The sequence below is a fragment of the Pristis pectinata genome, chromosome 5 (genome assembly GCF_009764475.1).
Source record: "Pristis pectinata isolate sPriPec2 chromosome 5, sPriPec2.1.pri, whole genome shotgun sequence".
NCBI lineage: Eukaryota > Metazoa > Chordata > Chondrichthyes > Rhinopristiformes > Pristidae > Pristis > Pristis pectinata.
Window position 1 is genome coordinate 115,091,010 of NC_067409.1, and position 21,650 is coordinate 115,112,659.

General features: G+C 44.8%; 1 protein-coding gene across 1 annotated transcript in view; it reads left to right on the forward strand.

Annotated features, from left to right (window-relative positions):
• The first annotated feature begins 2,932 nt into the window (after window positions 1-2,932).
• fam133b (family with sequence similarity 133 member B) overlaps window positions 2,933-21,650 on the forward strand; it is a 40,340-nt gene continuing 21,622 nt past the window's right edge. Inside the window, exons 1-3 of the mRNA XM_052016065.1 lie at window positions 2,933-3,073; window positions 10,086-10,183; window positions 19,000-19,078. Of these exons, the coding sequence (XP_051872025.1) occupies window positions 3,050-3,073; window positions 10,086-10,183; window positions 19,000-19,078 (201 nt within the window). The 5' untranslated portion in view covers window positions 2,933-3,049. The remainder of the gene's footprint in view (window positions 3,074-10,085; window positions 10,184-18,999; window positions 19,079-21,650) is intronic.

Sequence of the window (21,650 nt, forward strand, 5' to 3'; positions counted from 1 at the left end):
GTCCATGAATACTATTTATTTATTTTGTAATTTACAGTTTTTTTTATGTCTTTGCACAAAACAAATGAACCTGATTCTGATTCAGACCCCGCAGCAAGTGAGGAGGGAGCATAGAGTGAGTGTATTTCCCCTTACGATACTTAGTTTTTCAGAGTGGGCAATAGCATTTCGAATGACATGGGAGGGTAAGGAAGGGCATGGCAAAGTTAAGAAAGGATTTGCTATGATTTCACCAAACTGGAAAACAAAATCACTCCCAATTTTATAGCTTGTTATGACCTTGCACCTTATTGTCTACCTGCACTGCAGTTTCTTTCTTTTTCAATCTTTGTATTAGTTTTCAAATTAATACAGATTGATATATAGCATCAATATTTATACATGTAATACAAAGAGATCAGGATAACAATCATAGCATAGATAATCATAAAGAACAATAAAATATAAAAAATCTGTAGATCCAACGATCTCTTAGTAAATGAATATAATATAAAAGGAAAGATTTATTATATAAATTTTAAAAAAAACCCAAATCAATAAAAAAATTATAAACAATATAAACTAAACAAAAAAACTTTTCAAAAGAAAAACAAACAACAAAAAAAAGGGAAAAAAAACTGGGCAAAACTTTCTCAGTAGAAACAAAACAATATTATGTTGTCAAGTCCGTTCCTCCAAGTTGGAAAGTTATTGAAAGGGGATCTACATCATGTGAAAATATTGAATAAATGGACTCCAAATATCTTCAAATTTAAACGAAGGATCAACAGCACCACTCCTAATTTTTTCCAAGTTTAAACATGATATAGTTTGAGAAAACCATTGAAAAGTAGTAGGGGGTATTGGATCCTTCCATTTAAGCAAAATGGATCGTTTGGCCATTAATGTAACAAAAGCAATCATACGGTTAGCGGAATGAGATAAATGGCCAGACTCTATCCTTGGTAGTCCAAAAATTGCAGTGATAGGGTGAGGTTGTAAATCAATATTCAATACGTTTGAAATAATGTTAAAAATGTCTTTCCAATATTTTTCCAGAGGAGGACAGGACCAAAACATATGTGTCAAAGAAGCCACATTTGATTTACATCTATCACATATAGGATTTATATGGTTATAGAAACAAGCTAACTTATCTTTGGACATATGGGCCCTGTGGACTACCTTAAACTGTATCAACGAGTGTCTGGCACACATTGAAGATGTATTGACTAAATGAAGAATTTTCTTCCAAGTCTCTATAGGTAAAGATGTCTGGAGTTCACCTTCCCATTCATTCTTAATTTTGTCTAATGATTCTAGACGTATTTTCATAATTAAATCATAAATTATCACTACCAAGTCCTTCTGATAAGGATTAAGACCTAAAATTTTTTCCATAGTTTCAATTTTGTAAGGCGTCGGAAAAGAGGGTATAGTAGTTTTAAAAAAAATTCTAATCTGCAAATATCGAAAAAAGTGTAATCTAGGCAAATTATAGCAGTTTCTCTGCAACACTTTATTCTGTATTCTGTTCTTGTTTTCCCTTGTACTACCTCAATGCACTGTTGTAATGAAATGATCTGTATGGGCGGTATGCAAGACAGGTTTTTCACTGTAGAAGAGAAAGGACTGCAGATGCTGGAATCTAGATGAAAAACACAATGATGCTGGAGGAACCCAGCAGACCAGGCAGCATCCGTGGAGAAAAGCAGGCGGTCAATGTTTGGGGTCAGGACCCTTCTTCAGGACTGAAGGTAGAAAAAGGGGAAGCCCAATATATAGGAGGGAAAAGCAGAGCAGTGATAGGTGGACAAAAGAGGGGAGGTGGGGTGGGCACAGGGTGGTGATAGGTAGGTGCAGGTGAGAGATAGTGATGGGCAGGTGTGGGGGAGGAGGGGAGAGCAGGTCCACTGGGGGATGGGTCACAGGGGAGAGAGAGAGGGGGGAAAGAGAGACTAGGAAAGGGAAGAAAAGCATGGGGGGGGGGGGGCGGCTACCTAAGTGGGAGAATTCTTTTCACTGTTCCTGCTCCATGTGACAATAATAAACCAACTGAGCTGCGGGAAGGGTAACAATTGCAACCCAGGTACAGGGAGCCCGGTCGCTGCAGCCTGGGACATCACGGTGCGCTGGAGGGAGCCCGCGGGCCGGGCAGCACCCGTGGGAGGAAGGTCCGAACCCGGGCTCCCTCCGCCCACCGTGCGCTGCCCCGGGAGTTCAGCCCCCGCCCCGGACCAGCGGCTCCCCCCCCCCCCCCCGGACCAGCGGCTCCCCCCCCCCCCCCGGACCAGCGGCTCCCCCCCTCCCCCCGGACCAGCGGCTCCCCCCCCCCTCCCCCCGGACCAGCGGCTCCCCCCCCTCCCCCCGGACCAGCGGCTCCCCTCCCCCTTCCCCCTCCCCCCGGACCAGCGGCTCCCCCCCCCTCCCCCCGGACCAGCGGCTCCCCTCCCCCTTCCCCCTCCCCCCTCCCCTCCCCCTCCCCCCTCCCCCCTCCCCCCTCCCCTCCCCCCTCCCCTCCCCCTTCCCCCTCCCCCCTCCCCCCTCCCCTCCCCCTTCCCCCTCCCCCCTCCCCCCTCCCCTCCCCCTCCCCCCCCTCCCCTCCCCCCTCCCCCTTCCCCCTCCCCCCTCCCCCCTCCCCCCTCCCCCTCCCCCCTCCCCTCCCCTCCCCTCCCCCTTCCCCTCCCCTCCCCCTTCCCCTCCCCTCCCCCTTCCCCTCCCCTCCCCCTTCCCCTCCCCTCCCCCTTCCCCCGGACCAGCGGCTCCCCCCCCTCCCCCGAGCAGATCCCGGCGGACCCAGTGCCTGAGCGGCCGGACCCTCGCAGCGGCGGCGGGGCCGCGCCTGAGACCGGAGGTGGGGGAGGCGCGCCTGCGGAGACCGGGGGCGCGCCTGGGGGCGGGGGCGCGCTCCGGTCGCGGGGCGGGCGACGTCACACATGCGGACGCGGTGAGGCCGGCGCCGCGCAGGCGCGGTGGAGCCGCTCCGACGGGCGGTTCCCCTTTAAGGAGATGCGGCCGGTCCGCGCAGGCGCGGTGGAGCCGAGGCGGCGGCGCCGGTGTCGGGGGGGAGATGGGGAAGCGGGACAACCGAGTGGTGAGTGTCCGGGCCGGGCCGGGCCGGGCCGCTGAGCGGCAGGACCCAGGCGGTGGGGGTGCGCCGCGAGGGAGGGCCCCGGGCGGAGGCCTGAGGGTAGGGGTGGAGTGGAGGGTTGGGATGAGGGAGGAGCAGGAGGTGGAGGAGGGCCCCGGGCCCGCGGGGAGGGGGGGAGGTGGTGTTGGAGGAGGGCCCCGGGCGGAGGCCTGGGGGAGGGGAGGAGGAGGGCCCCAGGCCCGCGGGGAGGGGGGGAGGAGGAGGAGGAGGAGGGGGAGGGCCCTGGGCGGAGGCCTGGGGGAGGGGGGGGGAGGAGGAGGAGGAGGAGGAGGGCCCCAGGCCCGCGGGGAGGGGGGGAGGAGGAGGAGGAGGAGGAGGGGGAGGGGGAGGGGGAGGGCCCCAGGCCCGTGGGGAGGGGGGGAGGTGGTGTTGGAGGAGGGCCCCGGGCGGAGGCCTGGGGTAGGTGGGGTGAGGGGTGGGGGGGGGGAGGAGGAGGAGGGCCCCAGGCCCGCGGGGAGGGGGGGAGGTGGTGGAGGAGGAGGAGGAGGAGGAGGGGGGCCCCGGGCGGAGGCCTGGGGTAGGGGGGGAGGGGTAGGGAGGAGGAGAAGGAGGGCCCCGGGTGAAGGCTGAGGAGTGAGGGGTAGGTGAGGGTGGGAGGCCCGTCTGACCCCGGTCCCTGCGTTAACTGTAGAGGCTGTCAGTGGGAAACACACACCACCAGGCGCCGGGCTGTGAAACCAGCGGGGAGGTTGGAATAACTCGACCCAAGGGGACAACAGTCGACGTCCCGGCTCGGAGGCTCTCCCCCGGAGCGAGTCTCCCGTCACTGGACAGGGCCAGGGTATTGGCTGATACCGGTTAGCGGGGGAGGGTAATACCTGTGGTGGGGGTGGCTCTTCTGGTGAGGACCTTGGCGTCAGTGTTGAGAGAGAGGGGAAAAGCTGTGGTGGCAGCGCGTTTGGTTTTCGGGAGAGGAAAGAAGCGGGTATGATTGTACAACATGGTGCTGTCTCCCTGGGATGTCACTGAACTGGTTGTTTATCCGTTACAGTATTTGATATTAGTACCAACAGAAATAGCCTGAAATCTTGCAGATTTTAAGGAACTAGGAAGAATGTTTTTAAAAAAAATTATAAGGGTTCAGGTTTATTACTAATTCGTGAAAATTTATTTTTTAAAAATCTGCATATGGTGGAAAGCATTGGAAGTAAAATTAGAAGAAAAAACTGGAAACACTTGAATCTGGCAGCACCTGTGGAGGATTAATATTGGTGACAGTTGCTAGTGAATACAGAAGGAGAAAAGTAATGTGAATGAATGCACAGCATGTTAGTGGAGAGGGGGGCTTTGGTTCCCTGGATATTGGTATGAGATCTGGGGGAGGTTGGACCTATACAAGTTGGATGGGTTGCACTTAAATAAAACAGAACACAATAGTATAATGTGTTGTTTTCCTAGTGCTATTGGGGAATAGCATAATTGGAATAGGAATGGAAATAGAACAGGAAATAGGTAATGAGTTTGACAGTACTTCAAGGTGTTTACTGAACTATTTCCATTGGTATGTGAGCCAAATGAGCGGAGGATACACAGGCAAATTGAAATATGAATAGCTATCACTGAAGTGTGACTGAAATAAGGCAAAGAAAGGCAGGTTGACATCCCCGATTACAGGATAGAAATAAAAGGAGAATAATTATAATGTGAGTGTATGTTCTTAAAAGAACAGTGAGGAGCAATATGTTGGCAGGAGTATTGATGTATTAGAATAAATAAACGAGACAAAATGGCTGTACAATTAAACAAAATGTATTTATTCTGTATGTGTACTGTAGTAGAGCAAATACCCTGAAGTTCAAAAGTAGTTGGGAGGGTTTAAATTAATATTAACGGTATAGAATCTGTATGAAGGGAACAGAACATAGAAGCTTTACAATGTGAGGAATTTTCTTTTAGCAGTAAATTGCAATGGAAATGAGATGCTTTAGCAATACTTCGCCAAAGTGCTCTCGATTTAAGTTGTCCCTTTTTTTTATAGATAGAGGAATTACAAATGTAACAATTATTTATAAAAGTTGAAGGAAAATTAGACTCTTAAACCATAGAGCAATACAGGCCCTTCGGCACAACATGTTGTGCCGACCTTTAAACCACACCAAAGACTAGGTAACCCCTTCCTTCCACATATCCCCCTATTTTAAATTCCTTCATATGCTTATCTAACAATCTCTTGAACTGGACCAACGTACTTGCCTCCACCACCACCCCAGGCAGCGCATTCCATGCACCAACCACTCTCTGGGTTTTAAAAAAAACCTCCCCCTATCTCCCTTGAACTTCCCACCTATTACTTTAAAGGCATGCCCTCTTGTATTGAGCATTGGTGCCCTGGGAAAGAGGCGCTGGCTGTCTACTCTATCTATTCCTCTTAATATTTTGTATACCTCTATCATGTCTCCTCTCATCCTCCTCCTCTCCAAAGAGTAAAGCCCTAGCTCCCTTAGTCTCTCCTCATAATCCATACCCTCCAAACCAGGCAGCATCCTGGTAAATCTCCTCTGCAACCTTTCCAATGCTTCCACATCCTTCCTATAATGAGGTGACCAGAACTGGACACAGTACTCTAAGTGTGGTCTAACCAGAGTTTTGTAGAGCTGCATCATTACCTCGCGGCTCTTAAACTTGATCCCACGACTTATGAAAGCTTCCATCCCATAAGCTTTCTTAACTACTCTATCCACCTGTGAGGCAACTTTCAGTGATCTGTGGATGTGAACCCCCAGATCCTTCTGCTCCTCCAGAGTACCCAGAATCCTGCCATTAACCTTGTACTCCACATTGGAGTTTGTCCTTCCAAAGTGTACCACCTCACACTTCTCCAGATTGAACTCCATCTGCCACTTGTCAGCCCAGCTCTGCATCCTATCAATATCCCTCTGCAATCTTTGACAGTCCTCCACACTATTCACAATACCACTGACCTCTGTGTGGTCTGCAAACTTGCTAACCCACCCTTCCACCCCCTCATCCAAGTCATTAATAAATATCACGAAAAGTAGAGGTCCCAGAACTGATCCTTGTGGGACACCGCTAGTCACGGCCCTCCAATCTGAATGCACTCCCTCCACCACAACCCTCTGCTTTGTACAGGCAAGCTAATTCTGAATCCACACGGCCAAGCCTCCCTGGATCCCATGCCCTCTGACCTTCTGAAGAAACCTACTATGTGGAACTTTGTCAAACGCCTTACTAAAATCCATGTAGACACATCTACTGCACTACCCTTGTCAATCTGGCTGGTCACCTCCTCAAAGAATCCTATCAGGCTTGTGAGACATGATCTTCCCTTCACAAAGCCATGCTGGCTGTCCCTAATCAGACCATGTTTCTCTAAATGCTCATAGATCCTATCTCTAAGAATCCTTTCTAGCAGCTTACCCACCACAGACGTAAGGCTCACTGGTCTGTAATTCCCTGGACTATCCCTACTACCTTTTCTGAATAAGGGCACAACATTTGCCACCCTCCAATCCTCCGGTACCATTCCTGTGGACAACAAGGACTCGAAGACCCTAGCCAACGGTTCAGCAATCTCCCCCCTTGCCTTGCGGAGCAACCTGGGGAATATTCCATCAGGCCCCGGGGACTTATCTGTCCTAATATTTTCTAACAGCTCCAACACATCCTCTCTCTTGATATCTACATGCTCTAGAACCTTAACCTTACCAACACTGTCCTCAGCGTCATCAAGGCCCCTCTCCTTGGTGAATACTGAAGAGAAGTATTCATTGAGGACCTCACCCGCTTCCAGGCACATCCTCCCACCTTTGTCTCTAATCGATCCTACCTTCACTCTAGCCATCCTTCTGCTCTTCACGTAAGTGAAATAAGCCTTGGGATTTTCCTTAACCCTACTCGCCAAGGCCTTTTCATGTCCCCTTCTTGCTCTCCTCAGCCCCTTCTTAAGTTCCTTACTTCCTTCCTTGCTACCCTATATTCCTTATGAGTCCTATCTGATCCTTGCTGCCTACACCTTATGTATGCTGCCGCCTTCCTCCTAGCTAGTTGTTCCACCTCTTGTCACCTATGGTTCCTTCACCCTGCCATTCTTTCTCTGCCTCACCGGGACAAATTTATCCCTAACATCCTATAAGAGATCCCTGAACAACGACCACATCTCCATAGTACATTTCCCTTCAAAAATGTCATCCCAATTTACTCTAGCAAGTTCTAGCCTTATAGCTTCATAATTTGCCCTTCCCCAATTAAGTATCTTCCTGTCCTCTCTGCTCCTATCCTTGTCCATGACAATGCTAAAGGTTAGGGAGCAGTGGTCACTGTCCCCCAAATGCTCACCCACCGATAGATCTGTCACCTGACCCGATTCATTACCTAATACTTGATCTAATATGGCATTCCCTCGAGTCGGCCTGTCAACATACTGTGACAGGAATCCGTCCTGGACACACTTAACATACTCTGCCCCGTCTAAACCTTTGGTACTAAGCAGGTGCCAATCAATATTTGGGAAGTTGAAGTCTCCCATGATAACCACCCTGTTATTCTTGCACATTTCCAAATTCTGCCTCCCAATCTGCTCAGTATCCCTCCTGCTACCTGGGGACCAAAAGAATACTCCCAGTAGAGTAACTACTCCTTTCTTGTTCCTAACTTCCACCCATACTGACTAGAGAGGATCCTTCTACATTATCAACCCTTTCTGCAGCTATAATAGTATCCCTGACCAGTAACACCACCCCGCTCCTCTTCTTCCCCCCCACCCCCCCCCCCAATTCCTTTTAAAACACTGAAATCCAGGAATATTCAATATCCATTCCTGCCTTGGTGACTGCCAAGTCTCTGCAAGAGCCACAATATTATAGTCCCACGTACTTATCCAAGCTCTCATTTCATCACTTTCCTCTTGTGGAGAAAAATCGTGGAATTCCCAATTTAAAAATTGCAGCAAGTGAAAAATTTAAACTGATTAGAGAAATTCTGATCTGGAAATTAATTGGTAGATTATGTCTAACAGATCTAACTGAATTGTTAAACTATGACTGTCATTTAATATGTACTTCCAAAAGTTGGGATTCCACAAAACAGACTTAAAATTAAGCTCATGGAATTGAAAGTAAATTCTGGTTGGTTGTAGCATGTCAGGGTTGGCCTATTGTTAAATTTCCCAAATGCATTTTGGATTACGAGCTCAAACCAAGTTTATTAGGCACAATTCTAAAAGGGGAACGAAACACCCTACCAGCCCCCACATCCGACAGGTCATTCTCTGCAATTTCTGCCACCTTCAAAGATTCCACCACTGGTCACACCATCTCCTTTCACCATTTCACAAGTACCGTTCCCTTCATGACTCCCTTGTCCACTCTTCCTTTCCCCACTTATGGCACTTTCCCCTTGCAACACTTGTGCTTTCACCTCTTCACTTCCCACTGTCCAGGGACCCAAGCATTTTTTACACTTGAAGCAGCAATTCACTTGCACTTCTTTCAATCTAGTGTACTACATTCAGTGTTCACATTGTGGTCTCCTCTACATCGGGGAAAAAACAAATGTAGATTGGGAGATTGCTTTGCAGAATGCCTGCATTCAGTCGGCATGGACAATGCTGAGCTTCCCGTTGCCTGCCACTTTAATTCTCAATCCCATTTCCACTCTCATTTTCTTTTTGGGGGGAAAATATACAAAATTCTGAAATACATAGATAGTTTTAGCACTTTAATTTCAAAGGCAAATATTCCCTTCCTAAGTCAGGAAGCGAGATAATTTCCTCTTGACTGCGGAAGGGAGGCTGAGAAGGGGTGGTCATTTCAAAGTATCATTAGGTCTGTAAAAGCTCATTTATTGTCACTGACCCTGGTGCCCAGACTGGCATTGGCTGAATCCTGGATATGAGGCAGACAATGGGTGGGGGGTGGTTTGGCCTCATTGTGAGCCCCAGTCTCTATTGTACTCCTCCCAATCAGCATACATCAGAGGTTCAGGGATAACTGGGAGTAGTCATTGCTGTTCTGGGAATACCTGATTATGTCCCATGGCCTCTGTGGGCTTTGCAGGAAAATTGGCATCGGATATCAAAGACATACAGCAGAAATAGAAGTCCTGTAAAATGTGACTGCTGGCAATCCTAACAGCACGTTGTTCTGCTGTCACCCAAGAGACACGTGTATTGGAAGGTGGTTCCTCCTTGGCTAAAGAGAATGTATGTGGCCTTTTCAAACAGCTGGGACAGCCTACCAATCAGTGCAAAGTCAAGCTACCATTCTAATTTAAGGTTCATTAAGAGTCTTCAGCAAAAGCACCCCTTCAGGTCACCATGTGGTGGTGGGTGGGGCTTCAGAGACTAAAGGTGTGGCTGCTACTTTTGAGTTATGGCATCCTGATTGGATGCACAAGTTGTACTTTGTTGAATAGATATTCGCTGGTATAACAGTTTCACCAAAAGTACACTTACCCTGGGCAGTATATTAAATGGCATTACAATTAAATTGTGCCTCAAGTTTTGGAGTTTCAGTCATAATTTCTCATCTGCTTATGAAGATTTAATAGTCATGCTCTCATGTGGAGGAAGATGTTGTCTTGCACTCACTGCCCCATTAATGATAGTTGTTTTTTTTGTGACGTTGGAAAAATAAATTCAAAACTATTAGGCATTTGTGGATCTCGCCCTTCTATCTGTGGACATTCACTGTGCTATGACAGTGACTTTTAACCATCATAGAGGAGGGAAAACCATTTCTAAAAGAGTCTTAATGTTTCCTGCAGCATTTGTGAATAAGTTTCCTTCAGTAATGATTTTGTTGTTGGAGGGAACCCCATGAATGAAGTTAAGGACTGTATTTTTGTTTAAAAGATGACTAGATCAACAACACAGATTGCATGGACAAAAAATGCTTTCCTTCCTCCCTACCCCTCTAGTTCTGGATGAGCAGATGGCTAGGTAACGGTTTTATAATGCTCGTAAATTCTTGCTCCAATTATCTTTTTTTCCTTTTAGGCCTTTGTTAATCCAGTAGCTCTTGCAAGAGCTCGTGGTCCTGCTCCATCATCAGGACCTTCTATACAAGATTACTTGAGTCGACCAAGACCTACTTGGTAAGAGGCACAGCTATGTTTCCTGAATGTTATCTTTGTTCAGGTATTTTATTTGTGCTAATGCAGTTTGGACATTCAGTTTCAAAAAATTGTATAAAATTCAAATATGCCTACACAGTATAAAGCATTTTAATTTGTATTTACTTCCTCTCGTACTTTGAGTTTTGAATGCAAATCTCTTACTTTGGTTGACTTTCAAATGTAAACCTCTTTGCAGTTTAGTCATACAAGGTATTTGTTTTGGGCTCATCAGTTACTATGAGGGAAACTTGACTCTTCCTTAACTTGAGGTCATTCCGACTTTCTGCAAGAGTGTACTGATTTTCCTCACAACTGAAAAATAATCTAATTTTGAATTCCACCTTAAACCACAGGTTAAACGTGGCTCTTATAGCTTGGGATTCTATTGCAATTTAAACCATTAAAAATGTAAATAACTTGTCCAGTTTGCATCACACATTTTTATTCTACAAATACATATTTCAATAAGCATCTGTAAGTTAAATGGTGTTACTGCAGTATATCTGTTCAAGGTATTGATACTTAGAACATAGGACATTACAGCACAGTACAGGCCCTTTGGCCCATGATGTTGTGCCAACCTTTTAAACTACCCTTAAGGTCAATGTAACCATTCCCTCCCACACAGCCCTCCATTTCTCCATCATCCATGTGCCTATCTAAGAGTCTCTTAAATGTCCCCAGTGTATCTGCCTCTACCAGCACCCCTGGCAGTGCGTTCCATGAAACCACCACTCTCTGCATCTTTAAAAAAAAACTTGCCTCTGATATCCATCCTATACTTTCCTCCAATCACCTTAAAATTATGCGCCTCATGTTAGCTGTTTCTGCCCTGGGGAAAAGTCCCTGGCTGTCCACTCGATCTATGCCTCTTATCATCTTGTACACCTCTATCAGGTCACCTCTCATCCTCCTTTTCTCCAAAGCAAAAAGCCTAACTCGCTCAACCTATCCTCATAAGACGTGCTTTCCAATCCTGGTAGTATCCTGGTAAATCTTCTCTGCATCCTCTCTAAAGCTTCCTCATCCTTCCTATAGTGAGGCGACCAGAATTGAACACAATATTCTAAGTGTGGTCTAACCAGGGTTTTATAGAGCTGCAACGTCACCTCCAGCTCTTAAACACAATCCCCCGACTAACGAAGGCCAACACGCCATCTGCCTTCTTAACAACCCTATCGACCTGTGTGGCATCTTTGAGGATCTATGGACTTGGACCCCAAGATCCCTCTGTTCCTCCACACTGCTAAGAATCCTACCATTAACCTTGTATTCTGCCTTCAAATTTAACCTTCCAAAGTGAATCACTCACTTCACACTTTTCCAGGTTGAATGCCATCTGCCACTTCTCAGCCCAGCTTTGCATCCTATCAAAGTCCTGTTGTAACCCTCAACAACCTTCTACACTATCCACAACACCACCAACCTTCCTGTCATCAGCAAACTTAATAACCCACCCTTTCACTTCCTCAGAACACCACTGGTCACCAGCCCCCAGGCAGAATATGCTCCATCTATAACCACCCTCCGTCTTCTGTGGACAAGCCAAGTTTCCGTGGATCCCATGCCTCCCGACCTTCTGAATGAGCCTATCATGGGGAACCTTATCAAATGCCTTACTAAAGTTCATTCACAACACATGCATTACTCTCCCTCATCAATGTGTTTTGTCACATGCTCAAAGAATTCAATCAGGCTCGTTAGGCATGATCTGCCCCTTACAAAGCCATGCTGACTGTCCCTAATCAGACTATGCTTCTCCAAATGCTCAAGAATCTTTTCCAATAAGTTGCCCACCACTGAAGTAAGACTCACTGGACTATAATTCCCAGGGTTATTCCTACTCCCTTTCTTGGACAAAGGAATAACATTTGCTATGCTCCACTCATCTGGTACTACTCCTGTGGCCAGTGAGGACATAAAGATCATGGCCAAGGGCTCAGAAATCTCTTCCCTCACTTCCCATATTATCCTGGGATATATCCCATCCAGCCCCAGGGATTTGTCTATCCTAATGTTTTTCAAAAGTTCCAGTACATCCTCCTCCTCAACATGTGCTAGCTTATTAGCCTGTTTTATGCTGCCTTCACAAATGTTGTCTCTCTCACAAGTAAATACTGTATTCATTGAGGACCTCCCCTACCTCCTCCAACTCCAGGCATATATTTCCTCCTCTATCCCTAAACTGTCCTACCTTCACTCTAGTCATCCTCCTGTTCTTCACGTACAAGTAGAACGCCTTGGGGTTTTCCTTAATCCAACTCATCATGGCCTTCTCATGCCCCCTTCTAGTCCATTCTTAAGCTCCTTTCTGGCTACCCTGTAACTCTAGAGCCCTGTTTGATCCTTGCTTCCTAAACCTTAAGTAAGCTTCTTTCTTCCTCTTCATTAGATATTCCACCTCTCTTGTCAACCATGGTTCTTTCACCCTACCATCCTTCCTGCTTCAATGGGACAAACTTATCCAGAACCCCATGCAAGTACTCCCTAAGCAACCTCCACATTTCCATTGTGCATTTCCCTGAGTACATCTGCTCCAAATTTACCCTCCTAAGTTCTTGCCTAATAGCATCATAATTTCCCCCTCCCCCAATTAAATACTGTTTCTGACCTTCATCCACACTGACTCAGTAGACAATCCCTCCAGGATGTCTTCCCTTTCTGCAGCTGTGATACTATCCCTGATTAGCAATGCTACCCCCCCACCTCTTTTACCTCCTTCCCTGTCCATTTTGAAACATTTAAACTCCAGAACACCCAGCAACCATTCCTGCCCATGTGACAGCCAAGTCTCTGTAATGGCCACAACATCATAGTTCCATGTACTGATCCATGCTCTAAGTCCATCAACCTTGTTCCTGATACTACTTGCATTAAAATAGACACACTTAACCCATCCACTGTCTGCAATTTTGCCCTTTCAACTGCCTATTCTTCCTCACCGTCTCTCTCCATGCTACATCAACCTGTACACCAACTGCCCCATCCTCTGACCTATCACTCGGGTTCCCATCCCCCTGCCAAACTAGTTTAAACCCTCCAAAACAGCTCTAGCAAACCTGCCTGCAAGGATATTGGTCCCCCTCCAGTTCAGGTGTAACCTGTCCCTTTTGTGCAGGTCATACCTTCCCCAGAAGAGATCCCAATGATGCACAAAACTGAAACCCTGCCCCCTGCACCAATTTCTCAGCCACACATTCATCTGACATATCAACCTATTCTTACCCTCACTGGCTTCTGGCACAGGCAGCAATCCAGAGATTACTACCCTTGAGGTCCTGCTTTTCAGCTTTCTACCAAGTTCCCCATATTCACTTTTCAGGACCACATCCTTTTTCCTACCTACATCGTTGTACCAATGTATACCATGGCTTCTGGCTGCTAACCCTTCCCCTTTAGAATGTTGTGGACTCCATCTGAGATGTCCCTGACCCTGGCACCTGGGAGGCAACATACCATCTGGGAGTCTCTTTCACGTCCACAGAATCTCCTGCCTGCTCCCCTACCTATAGGAGTCCCCTATCACTATTGCTCTCCATCAGCTGGCGTGAGCAGAAATATCCTCAGTTTAAATACTGGTCCACCCGTGCTTGATCCAACCTGCTGAATCTTTGCTGCCCTTCCTGTTTAGGAAGTAGGTAAGGAGACCAACATTGGACACAATACTTCAGGAACCTGCTGCTCGCACTTGACCCCACATTTGCTCTTTGTGTCTCTGTGGGATCAATCAGCCTGGTGGTCTGGATTTGGTGACTGTCCAGTGAGAGAGAGCAGGCCGTGAGCAGTGATTAGGTTCCAGGTCAATGAATTCTGAGATCTACATATTTCTCTAATCTATTGATATCAATCTTAAATGTGTTTCAAATTGATTTAATTATATTAAAATAATTAAAATTAAAAACATTACTTACAGTCATGGTAGTGTAGTGGTTAGCATAACGTTATTACAGCGCCAGCGACCCAGGTTCAATTCCGGCCACTCTGTCAGGAGTTTGTATGTTCTCGTGCATGGGTTTCCTCTGGTGCTCTGTTTCCTCCCACATTCCAAAGACGTACGGGTTAGGAAGTTGTGGGCATGCTACGTTGGCGCCAGAAGCGTGGTGACGCTTGCAGGCTGCCCCCAGAACGCTCTACACAAAAGATGCATTTCACTGTGTGTTTTGATGTACATGTGACTAATAAAGATATCTTATCTTCTCCCCCCTTCCCTTCTGAGCCACAGAGCCAGACTCGGTGCCAGAGACCTGGTCACTGTGGCTTTTGCCTGGTAGGTCATTCTCCCCCAACAGTATCCAAAGTGGTATACCTGTTATTGAGGGGAACAGCCACAGGGGTACTCTGCACTATCTACCTACTCCCTTCCCCTCTCCTGACAGTCACCCAGCTACCTGCCTCCTGCAACCTAGGTGTGGCTACTTCCCTGTAGCTTTTATCTATCACCTCCTCATCCTCCTGTATAAGCCGAAGGTCATCCAGCTGCAGCTCCAGTTCCCTAACGTGGTCAGCTAGATACACCTCCCGCAGATGTAGCTATCAGGGAGACTTGAGACTGCCTTATTGGTCTGTTGCATCCCATATTGAGGTATGAATTGGACTGAGGGAAGGATGTGTGGAATAACTTGAAATCAAGCCTGCAATTGTCTTTAAAACTGGAAATTCTGTTCCATTTCTATTCTGTAAAATAAGCCATCCTAACTGCCAGGTTGCTGGGAAAAGTACAAGATCGTATGGGTCAGTGGAAGGGCTGTGTTAGTACAGTGTTATTAATGGGTTGTTAACAGGGAAGGAATTTCTGTGAATGTGCCTATTGGTCAAGCCCAGCTCTAATTATATTACTTTAAGAATTTTTCTTATATCAATCATGAGTTGTGTGAAATCCAGGAGAATGATAAGGCCAATGGGCAGTAATTTTTTATTTAAAGTACTCATTACTAAAAAACCAATACAAGAATAAACAAGGGAGCAATTCCATCTTTATGCTGGTGTCCAATGGTGACTAGATCTTGGCAGTTCGAAGGCTTTCCATTGCTATTGTTTACAGTGGAATTGATCTGGATGAAGGGATATGCTGGTAACAGGTGTTAATATGTTCCATGATGGATCCCTTCAGAGTTTCTCTTTGTGTTAAAAGAGAGTTGAAGAACTATTTGGTGATTATAACTTCAATATAACAGTGCCATATTTTTGAAGAAAAGGTAATGCTTTGGTCTTTTCACATTATGTAAAAGAAGCGTGTGCCAAATTATTTTTGATACAGAAATGTATAAATAATCCCTATGTTCTGTTCATTATTCCAAGGTCTGTCTTTTCAAATACTTGTTCCAATTTTGTGCATGTAAAATCTTTTGATGTATTGCATTAGATTTCCATTTCATTGCATACATACTAGACTTTAAGTAATGTTAACTTGTTGTTTTCTTTGTAGTATGTTTCTTTGGGAATTTTCACCATAAACTGTCGCTCCACTGACCAATATTCACATTGTTTCATCAGTATATGTTGACAGTTTTCAACAGGCATAACTCAATCCTCCATGGCCCGCATTACTTTTAATTACTCCAATAGATGACTGACTCGCAGTGTTCCAGACATTTTTGCTCTCCCTTTGGACATGCAAGCTAATTAATGCAAGTTGCTCATGCAACAGTAGCTGGGATTTGTGTCAGGAATCTGCCTGGTTTATGGTACAGCTGTGCAGCATGTTACTTTGTGCCTTGAGTAGCACAATATTGTAAAATAATTCTTAAAACATTGATTCAAGTTGCAAAGAAAGTTCAGTTTGTAGCACTGGAGGTGTTGCTGCTTTGAGATTTGGCATTAAAAGAGATTTCTGTTTTTAAGTAAAATTTACTTACCCACCCCTCCCTCAAACTCCTCTCCTCGCAGTGCATTCCAGGTACCTATTACTTTGTTTCAAAAGAAAAACTTGCCTTGTGAACCTCCTTTAAAACTTTCACCCTCACCTTAAATCTATGCCCTCTAGTATTTGACATTTCCACCCAGGGAAAAAGACTCCGACTGTCTTTGCTTCATAGTTTTTTATACTTCTATCTGGTTGCCCCTCAGCCTCCAACACTCCAGAGAAGAAAACCCAAGTTTGTTCAACCACTTCTACTAATACTTTCTAATCCAGGCAACATCCTGGTGTACCTCCTTTGCACCCTTTCCAAAGCCTCCGCATCCTTCCTGTAATGAGGCGACCAGAACAGATGTGGCCTAAGCAAAGCTTTATACATCTGCAACATGACTTCCTGACTTTTATACTCATTGCCCTGATCAATAAAAGCAAATATACCACCTTTACCACTCATTTCCAGTTTCAGACAGCAATAGACTTGCACCTGAAACTCCTAAGGGCCCAGCCATTTGCTGTACACTTTCCTCTTGCTTTTGACCCCTAGTGCAACACCTCATGTCTGTCTAGATTAAACTCCATCTGCCATTCTTCTGCTCAAATTTCCAACAGATCCTGCTGTCTCCTTTGAAAATCTTCCTCACTATACAATATTCTGCCATTTTTTTGTGATCTGCAGACTTACTAATCAGCCCACCTAAATTTTTGTCCAAATCATTTGTTTCACAGGCAACAGAGGTCCAAGCACTGACACCTGGCACCACTGGTCACAGACCTCTAGTCAGAATAACACCCCTCTACCACTACCCTACCATTTAGATGCCATGGCCAAGAAAGCTCGTCAGCGCCTCTACTTCCTCAGGAGGCTAAAGAAATTTGGTTTGTCCCCTTTAGCTCTCACCAACTTTTACTGCTGCACTATAGAAAGCATCCTATCTGGATGTATCACGGCTTGGTACGGCAACTGCTCTGCCCAGGACCGCAAGGAGCTGCAGGGAGTTGTGGACACAGCCCAGTGCATCACAGACACCAGCCTCCCCTCCTTAGACTCTGTCTTTACCCCTCGTTGTCTTGGTGAAACAGCCAGCATAATCAAAGACCCCACCCACCCAGGGCATTCTCTCTTCTCTCTCCTCTTCCATCGGGTAGAAGATACAGGAGCCTGAGGGCACGTACCACCAGACTTAAGGACAGCTTCTACCCACTGTGATAAGACTATTGAACGGTTCCCTTATACAATGATGGACTATGACCTCACGATCTACCTTGTTGTGACCTTGCACCTTATTGCACTGCACTTTCTCTGTAGCTGTGACACTTTACTCTGTACTGTTATTGTTTTTACCTGTACTACATCAATGCACTCTGTACTAACTCAATGTAACTGCACTGTGTAATGAATGGACCTGTACGATCGGTTTGTAAGACAAGCTTTTCACTGTACCTCGGTACAAGTGACAATAATAAACCAATAAACCAAATAAGCTAATAAACCCTCTGTCTTCTGCGGCCAAGCCAGTTTTGAATCCAATCTACTAAGTCTCGGTGGATGCCATGTGCCTTAATCCTCTGGATCAACATGAGGGACCTGGTCAAATGCTTTACTGAAGTCCATGTGGACAACATCCACTGCCCTAACCTCATCGTCTTTGTTGCCACCTCAAAAACTCACTCAAGTTTGTACGGCATCATCTTGTCATCAATAGACCCTGCAACCACCACCACCTTGATATCAAAGATGGCCAAGAATATCAGCATACCTGTCCCTCATCTCACTATCCTCTATGTCCTCCTCCTCGGTCAATACCAATACGAAGTACTCAATTAGTATCTTGCCCACTTCCTCTGGTTTTAGGCATAAATTCCTTTCTTTGTTCCTTGAATAGTCTTACCCTCTCCCTAGCTACCCTCTTGTTTTTAATGTATGTGTAAAGTGCCTTGGGATTCTCCTTAATCTTACTGCCCAAGGACACTTCATGACCCATTTTAGCCTTCCTGATTCCCAGTTTAAATTATTTTCTGCTTCCTTTATGTTCCTCAATGACCCTGTCTGATTTCATCTTCCTAACCTTACATACAGGCCATTCAAGACTATTGAACAGTTCCCTATATACAATGAGATGGACTCTGACCTCACGATCTACCTTGTTGTGACCTTGCACCTTATTGCAACTGCACTTTCTCTGTAGCTGTGACACTTTGTACTGTTATTTTTTTTTACCTGTACTACATCAATGTACTCTGTACTAACTTGATGTAACTGCACTGTGTAATGAATTGACCTGTACGATCGGTTTGTAAGACAAGTTTTTCACTGTACCTCGGTTACAAGTGACAATAATAATATACTTTGACTAAATTTACAACCATCTCTCATCATCCAAGGTTCCCGATCCTCTCCATCCTTGTCATTCTTCCTCATAGGACCACATTTGTCCTGACTTCTGACCGGCTGGTCTTAAAATGACTCCCGCATGTTAGATGTGGACTTAACCAATCTAGTCGCCCCAGCTCCTGGCTAATACTGATGTAATTAGCCTTCTCCCAACTTAGCACTTTCAACTATCCTGTCTTATCCTTATCCATAACTATCTGAAAACTTACAAAGTTACGATCAAGATTTTTTTTATTGTTGGCTATTGTCAGAACAGAATTGATTAAGCATTTTGAACAGCTGTTCATAACTTTCTTTCAAAATATTAGGGCACCCAATAATTCTCTGGAGTTTGCAATAAACTGTTGTACTCCAATTAAAATGCTTGTTGCTTGTGCTGTTTCACTTGTAGGTATAATTAAACCTGACCTCAAAGGAATAGCCAAATCCAAGGGGAATATATTGCTCCGAATATTTTCAAACTAATTTTAACAGTGCCTTTGTGAACATTTATTAGATCATAAGGTGTAAATGACTGGAGAAATAACTAGTTTCATATCCTTTCAGGGAAGAATTAAAAGAGCAGCTGGAAAAGAAGAAGAAAGGTTCTAAAGCCCTTGCAAATTTTGAAGAGAAAATGAACGAGGTTTGTTAACACATTATTAGAAATTGAAGTGACTCTCAATTAACCACTTTTTGTTCATTTGTAAATTCATTCACGTTGTCTGTCTTCAAATGATTAGCATACTTTGTCTTGTTTGCTTTTCACCTAACAGAGGATCTACTTTCTCTACAAAAATCTTTCATGTAAAATTATCACAATTGATGTTCATTTATAAATATGTCATTCCTATTGTACTTGTAGGTGGCATTCCTAATGGTTTCTACATCGTGAAAGTGTCAATACTGCCTGTAATGCTATATGATGCAGGATAACTGGCATTTCATGCTAATGGTTTTTTAAATCCTATGCAGTCTTATATTTTCAGTTTTTGACTGTTTGGTGTCTTAAACACTTGCAATATTTAGACTTCAAAATTCTTTCTGCTACCTTTTATCTTTTCAAATATGCTTTACTGTATTGAGCCCCAGACTCTGATGGGCCAAACCATGTGACTCCATAGAGCTGCACTTACCCATGTCAGACATTGGCTGCTTAGCTCTCTGGCAGTCTGCATCCTTATGTGCACTGGTCTGATCCACACAGCAGTTGGACAGTGGACAGCACAATGCTGAAGCCCCATCATCCTGAAATCTGGTAGGCTTTTATGTGGAATGGAATTTTGCCAACTGAGAAAGCTGTCAAACATTTTAATAATCTCTGTGCCTCTAACATTTGAGGTAAATAATTTAATATTTTAATTTTTTAAATAAATGCTTTATTTTAAAGCCTTTAAAACCAATTTGCCTGCTTTCTGTTCTAATCCCCGTGCTGGAATCCCCATTGCAAATTAATGGGCTCCCAGGTCCTAGTGGTAGTTTCTCACCTTGATTCTGGACAATCTTAGCAAGATTTGATTCCACTGATGCATTTCATTTGGAGTCTATTGATGGACAATATTAACAGATCCAACACCATTTGTCATAGAGTAAATCCTGGACCTTCGTGCTTGATAATGTGCATACAAAAGCCCAGGATTTTGAGGCTGTTCAAATGTTGAGTTCAGTGAGATCTGGTCTATTACTTAGCCTTGAGTTGGATGTCACAGGCAAAGCCAAGTGCAAGTTTAGGAGTTCCAGGATTTTGTCCCAGTAATGAATTTCCAGGTAACCTGTTTTTTTTTTGTTAAATTTTATTCATCTTTTTTTTTAAAAACTCTTCAGGCCTCCTGTGTTAGAACATAGAACACTACAGCACAGTACAGGCCCTTTGGCCCACAATGTTGTGCCGACATTTTATCCTGTTCTATCTAACCCTTCCATCCCACATAGCCCCCTATTTTTCTATCATTCATTTGTCTATCTAAGAGTCTCTTAAATGTCCCTAATGTATCTGCCCCCACAACCTCTGCTGGCAATGCGGTCCATGCACCCACCACTCTCTGCGTAAGAACAAAAAAACTTACCCCTGATGTCCCCCTTATACCTTCCTCCAATCACCTTAAAATTATGTCCCCTCGTGTTAGCCATTGTTGCCCTGGGAACAAGTCTCTGACTGTCCACTGGATCCGTGCTTCTTCAGAGAAATGCACTGCTTTCTGTCACCACTGCTCTCCCATTCATCTGTTGCTCAGGTGTCTAAAATAGTTGCTCTAAAAAGCCTGCCATTTTAATTTTGAACTTTCATCTTGTTATTTTTTTCATATGTATCCACAACTAATGGAGTAGCCCCCTCTCTGTGCAATCTCTGATTTGGCCTGGTGCATCCAAGACTCTACTTCACTAACAATCTCTCCAATACTACTACTGATGCTATTAAAATGGCCTTTATTTTGAAATAGAAGCCTTCACTTTCAGCCTAGAACATTCGTAAGTTGACTCGGGTTGCTTTTGGGTCACTTATAATGCTGAAAGCTTTTAAAGTGTGTTCATGTGGATCTAGGTCATTAATGTGAAGGCTGTGAAAATGTTTCTCAGCATTGTTGTATCTAAAATGAACATGCTGTCTGTTGTATCTTGGAGGATTGTACCATCAGATCTGAGTGCCATCAAGACATTGATCCAGATCTATCAGCCAGTGGTGGGCAGACAGTACTAGTTGGTCACCCATAGATTTTCTGCAATGAGCTGTCCCACTGTAACCTGCAGCAACTGGAAATCCATGTCGCTGCAGCCATCCAAAGGAGAGAAGGGCCTGTCCAGAGCCAACATCTCAAGCAATCAAATTGAAGAATTCTCACTCTGGCACAACCAGAACTGTAAAGTGTAGGTTAGAGAAGTTAAATTGATGCCAAATTGTACAGAAACCAAGAAAGATGTGATGGACAAAGTTAAAGGCTTTTTAAAAATGTGGTTTGATATTTTTGTATTTCCAAAAGCAATTAAAATTCGAGAGAATGAGATGCTACATTTGCAAAAAAAAAAATTACTCTGCATTCTTAATACTCTGTTCTGTTCTTTTTTTACTACCTTGATGTAATTATGTATGGGATGATCTCTCTGTATCTCAGTACTTGTGACAATAGTAAACCAATGCAAGGATAAATTTCAGTACCAGAAATTAATAGTCTCTCAAGATGGTTATTTGAAGATATTACTGTATACGATGGCAATTTACT